Below are 5,354 nucleotides of genomic sequence, written 5' to 3'. Positions count from 1 at the left end.
CCCTGCTCCTCGTGCAGCCCTTCTCTGGGGCTCCCCCATCGCCCCCCCCCCAAGCTTGACCTTGGGAGGCAGCCCCATCCCCACCTTCAGCCAAGGTGCAGCCCCTTGTTGCAGGGCAGAGGGAATGGGCTGGAGGCTTCTGGGCCCACCTGCAGCCTTCCTGCTGCCCCCATGAGGTGGACACAACAGGAGGCCCAGGGGCCCCCACCTTCGCACCTCTAGGGACCCCTCAGCATCCCCCACCCCCTCTCCTAGGGCTGATGTGGCCCCCCACCCCGTGCCCAAGGGGGTCTCAGGGAGCCCAGTGGGACCAGCAGGGCCTCCCTGGGGTGCCAGGGGAAAGGGCCACACCTACCTTGCTGTAGACCCCCCAGGACAGCTCTGTCTCCGTCACCATGACAACAATGCCGAACATGCCGAAGATGAGAGCGTAGTCACTGAGACGCTTCCGCTTCTCAAAGAGCGCCCGCCGGTGGCCCAGACGGTGGCCAACGCTGGGGAGCTTTCCTGAGCCCCTCTGCCTACCCGCCTCATCCTCCTCATCATCTTCCTCTTCCTCCTGGTCCTGGGGCTGCCCCCGGGGGCTGCCGGGCGAGGGCTGGGCTGGCTCACTCTTGGCTACCACCACCTGGATGCCTGGGCCATTTGGAGGCTGAGGCGGGTGGCCGGCCTCGGGGTCCGGAGGGTCTCGGCCCAGGGCACCCAGCCCGCCACCCAGTGGCCGTCCCCCGAAGCCATTGTGTCTGTGGCTGTTCATGACTATGTAGGTGCTGGGGTTGGGCTTGCTGCCGGCCGCCCGGGGCCCGGCATGGCTCAGCAACCGGGCTCCCGCGCTGACCTGCAGGGCATGGGGGACACGGTCGTGTCAGGGCCTCAGCAACGGACCAGAGGGCTACGGACCCCACCCCAGCACATTCTGAGGCTGGAGAGGCCAGGAACCGATTGCGGCTGACACGTGGATTAGCCACTCCAGAAACCTGCCTATGTCCCTCCTCTGCTCCAAACCTCCCCGTGGCTCTCCAGTGCCATTGTATAAAAACTCAACTTCTCACTGTGTCCAGGAGGCCTCTGTGGTCTGGCTCCCACCCACCTTATCCTTCTCACTTTCCCCACAGTCACTCCCTTCCAGCCACGGTGGCCTACCCATTACCAGAGCCCGGCAAGCTTGGTCCTGCCTCAGGGCCTTTGCACCTGCTGTGCCCTCTGCCTGGAACACCCTCCTACCAGACCTTTGCCCGCTGACTTTTCTGTGTCTCCAGGTACCTAGAACAATGCCTAGCACACAGATGGCATTCAATAAACACTTCTGAATGCCTCAAGATGGAATCTGCTGGCTGGTTTGCCTGGGAGGACTAGAGGCCGTGTAAATGAGCAGCTGGGAGGTGGTTCCAATCCAGGCTTGTCTCCTTCTGACCTTCAGGCTCTTGGACAAGTTAATCTCACTCTACTCCAGTTCCTCCCGTAGAGCCGTCCAAAGGCCTGAACACACTTACATAGTCACGGGATACGGCCAGGATTTAACTCTAAGATCCCAGAATTGATGCTACAGGGTCTTGGGAGACGTGCTTGGCCCGGTCCTGTGACCTCGGGCCAGACTCAGTTTCCCCACCAAGGAAACTGGCTACCAAGGAGGAGACTGTCTGATCTGCCCCCTGCTCCTGCACAGGGCAGTGTCCCCTGGCGTCACATGAAAGCGCAAGGACCTTGAAGACGATGACACGCACATGATGAGGCTGCCTGGAGTCCAATCTCCTGGGTCCCAACTTGCCAGATCCTCCCCTGCCACCCCCACCCCCAGCCCACTCTCTCACTCCCCGCCCCTGCAGGCACCCCCTGCTGCCACCACAGCCTGTGTTTACTGAACACCTACTACACGCCAGGCTCTGTCCTTTGCACAGATTTTTCTCCTTAATCCTCACAACACCCCCAAGAAGAGGGTCCTGGGATTTGGCCAGTTGTACACATGGGGAAACTGAGGTACCAATGTGGTGAAGGGACCATCTCCTTACAAGGCAGATTCTGAACCAGGCTGCCTTGTGGGATTCTCCCAAGAAGCCACTCAGTGGTGGGCTGTGGGCCAAGTGTTGTCCCTTTGGAAAAGGCCAAGCTGGCATGTGCTGGGGCCCCAGGAAAGGGGGCTGTGTGCACAGACAGGACACCTCCCTGGCCCTGAAGCCATGTTCCTGGGCGTGACAGGCTCAGAGAGTGTCACATCAGGACCTGCCAAGATGAGCCATGTTGCCAGGCGGGACAGGGGTGACCTTGGCCAGGGCCCTACCGCATGCATTGCAGAACCACCTGTGCCTGTGTCCGTGCCCCGCCCCAGGCAGTATCTGTCCCACTCACTACATGTCCCCAGACGAGGGTGCCAGCACACAGTAGGAACACAAGAAACATGAGTCTTAGAATGTGTCCCACTTCCATCCATGTCACCTGTGACTTGACGCTTCACAGTTTGTAAGAGCTGGCCCCACGTGGTCCCAGGACATCACAGATTATATGGGCTGATCTCCTGTAGGAGATTATATGGGCTGATCTCCAGCACTTCACAGTTTATAAGGCTGACCTTGGCCCTGATCTCTCTCTTCATTCTCACAAGCACTCAGGTGCCACTCTCCTCTGGGCTAGAGCCCCTGCTTGCCACCTGAAGGACTGTCAGCTGCTAGGCAGGGCTAAGAGCTTGCCACCAGGACACACACAGGGGCCCCAGACCCTGCCCTCGCCCAAGACACAAGGAAACCTCAGGCACCCCTCCCATCTTCCCTCCTGAAGGTGCAGAAGGCTCCTGTCCAGGGCTTGGGGAGCAAAGGCAGGAGAGGTGGTGGCCTGGCAGTCAGGACTGGAAGCAGGTGGGAGCAGTGCAAACGACCTTCCAAAATGCACCGATGAAGATGCAATTTGGGGATGTGACTCAGCCGCCCAACACACAGGCCAAATTCGGCCGTGTTTCCGCCATGCTCCTCCTTGCCTGGCAGCCGTGTCCTAACGTGTCCTGGGCAGGGAGGGGGTGGGGCAGGGCATGTGAACAGGCGGCAGGTGGCTTCTGGGAGGGCCTTCTTAGTGCCCATGTTGTTAATGCGGACCTATTGCTTATTGCGGGCCAAGGCCTTGATGAGAATTACCATATTTAATCCCTATTGCCACTTAGCAAGGCAGGTGGCATTCTTCCTCCCATTCTACAGAGGGGAGACAAGGCTCAGAGAGGTTCAGCACTTTGCCCAAGGTCACACAGCCAGGAAAGGCAGGGACTAAGTTAGTGCAGTCTGGGGGCAGTGGATGGCAGGATCTGCCTGGGTCCCTCTTGATGAGCGGCTGTTTGGAAAGGGAGCCAGCCTGGCCCTGTCCTTGAGGGGCCACAGAGCTCAGAACACAGGCATGGTGACTGTTCCACCCCTCCCACGACCTCATAGGAAATGGAAGGACAGAGTGGCCTGCCTGCGATCCCGCAGGAGAAGGGGGCAGCCCGTTTCTAAAGACTGGGTGGGACCCTAGGGCCCTGGGGACAAGAGACCCCACCCCTCCCCAGATTCACCTTCCCCTCCCTCAATGCAACCTGGGCCTAAAGCTGGGGTCCCCGAGACCCTCAGAGATTTCCCAAAGAATCAGAAGTCCCTGTGAAACCCCAGCCAAGGTTTGGATGTCCATGAAAGGGTGTGTTTTTCTGGGTGAAGGCCCTGGGTTCTCCAAGGAGTTCCTCTAAAAAAGCAACAAACATCCTATGGGCTGCATTTGGTTTTGAGGGTTCCTGGAATTCCCCAAATTGTCTAACATGTCTGGGGCACCAGACCTCTGTTCCTTGAATGCTGGGGTGAGGGGATGAGCAAAACCCTGCCTTCGTGTCCCGTCCCACGAGATGCTGTGGGAAACCTGTAGGCCGAGCAGGGCCGGGGGGACCCCGGAGGGCTCTTGAGGAGTGGGGGAAGGTGTGCAGAGAGCAGGGAGCAAGGAGGCCGACTCCTCTGAACTGTCCCACCCAACAGGAAGAGAAAGAAAATGGCCAGACCCGAAAGGCCCTCGAGTGAACTCTTTTACAAATGATGGGTTGATTGCAGAGGGACCTTTGGGTGTCCCAGCCAGGACGAAGTCACTGCCACTTCCTCATTTACCTCTTTAGTAAAGGGGCGTCTCGGTGCCATCCCAGCAGGGTCAGTGGCCACAATGGAGTGAGATCTCATGTGGAAAATGCTTAGCACTCAGCCATGGGTACGCCTGTTGTGGTGACACTACCAAACACTGTGATCTGTCCTTCAGAGCTGGACCAGGAGAATGTGACCCCTGCCCATCAGTCTCCAAGGCAGAGCTTCCTTGGGGCAAATGCCCACCCCATTGTGCCCAGGAATCATGGCCAGAGCAGCACATGGTAGAACCTTCCAGGATATGTGGGTGAATTGTGGGTTGTGTGTCCCTGCGGAGGGTGGGGTAGGACCCTAGGACACACCTCCACCAGCACTCTTGGGGCCCTAGCTCTGCAGGGTGGACAGGATCTGTTCATCCTTCCAACCCCATGGGCTGCCCGACAGTGGGTGCAGCAAGTCGTTGGCTGACTGCCCCATCCCTTAGGCATTCCCCCCATCACCACCCGTCAGGAACCTGCCAGCAGCCAACAGGGTGCAATTAGCCTGCCCTAGCCTGCTGTCCCCAGTGCCCTCCACTCTGATGCATCTCCATCAGCATCTCTGGCTCACCCCCAGCCTTCAATACTCACATTTGTGGCCCCACCCTCCAGGACAGCCCAAGCAGTGCACTGTGCTGGGTACCCAACCTCTGTCCAGGGAGAGCTGGGGGACCCGGCTTTCCGACCCCTGCCGTGCTGCCCCTAATGGCTGGATACAGGGGCCAGTGGTGAGGGTCTCCTTCCTCCCATTACCATGTCAGTCCTGGGTCACTGCCTCCACCCCGAGAGCTCCCCCACCGTATCTATGGAGTTTAGAGACTCACTGCTCTGCCCCCGCCAAAGTGAACCCAGTACCCTCCCCCTCCAGGATGGGGGTCCGTGAATCTTTACTCACTCGGGCAGTGCACATACACATTCCCCCCGTCGCCGTATCCCCTGGGTTGCGGACCCCACGGAAACCCTCCTAGCCCCTGCCCAAAACCGCATCTCACTCCGGGACATGCCGTCCTGGGTGCCCCTGCCCATCCCACTCAGTACCTGCGGGACTCGTCTTGGGCAGGCGGACGAGGCTGGAGGCGAGAGGGTCCCGCGCGGCCGCGGACCCCCAGGAAGGGGCCGAGGCCGGGGTCGCGGGCGGGGCGGGCAGCAGCGGGCGGGCGCGAGGCCCCGGGGCCGTGGGGCCGGGGGCAGTGGCAGCGTGCGCATCCCCCGCCGCCCTGCCCACGGGCCCGGCCGGGGG

The 5,354-nt window shown here is 60.3% G+C and overlaps 1 protein-coding gene across 2 annotated transcripts in view; it reads right to left on the bottom strand.

The window, feature by feature from the left end:
* Positions 1-799, bottom strand: part of KCNN1 (potassium calcium-activated channel subfamily N member 1) — a 21,490-nt gene extending 20,691 nt beyond the window's left edge. The window contains exon 1 of one of the 2 annotated variants that reach the window (XM_007461035.1): positions 356-799. In XM_007461035.1, the coding sequence (XP_007461097.1) occupies positions 356-757 (402 nt within the window). In that variant the 5' untranslated portion in view covers positions 758-799. The remainder of the gene's footprint in view (positions 1-355) is intronic. The other variant, XM_007461034.1, reaches the window with a different exon arrangement.
* Between the last annotated feature and the right edge of the window lie 4,555 nt (positions 800-5,354).

This window comes from Lipotes vexillifer, unplaced genomic scaffold (genome assembly GCF_000442215.2).
Source record: "Lipotes vexillifer unplaced genomic scaffold, Lipotes_vexillifer_v1.1 scaffold469, whole genome shotgun sequence".
Classification (NCBI taxonomy): domain Eukaryota; kingdom Metazoa; phylum Chordata; class Mammalia; order Artiodactyla; family Lipotidae; genus Lipotes; species Lipotes vexillifer.
This window is presented reverse-complemented; position numbering and strand designations above follow the sequence as displayed.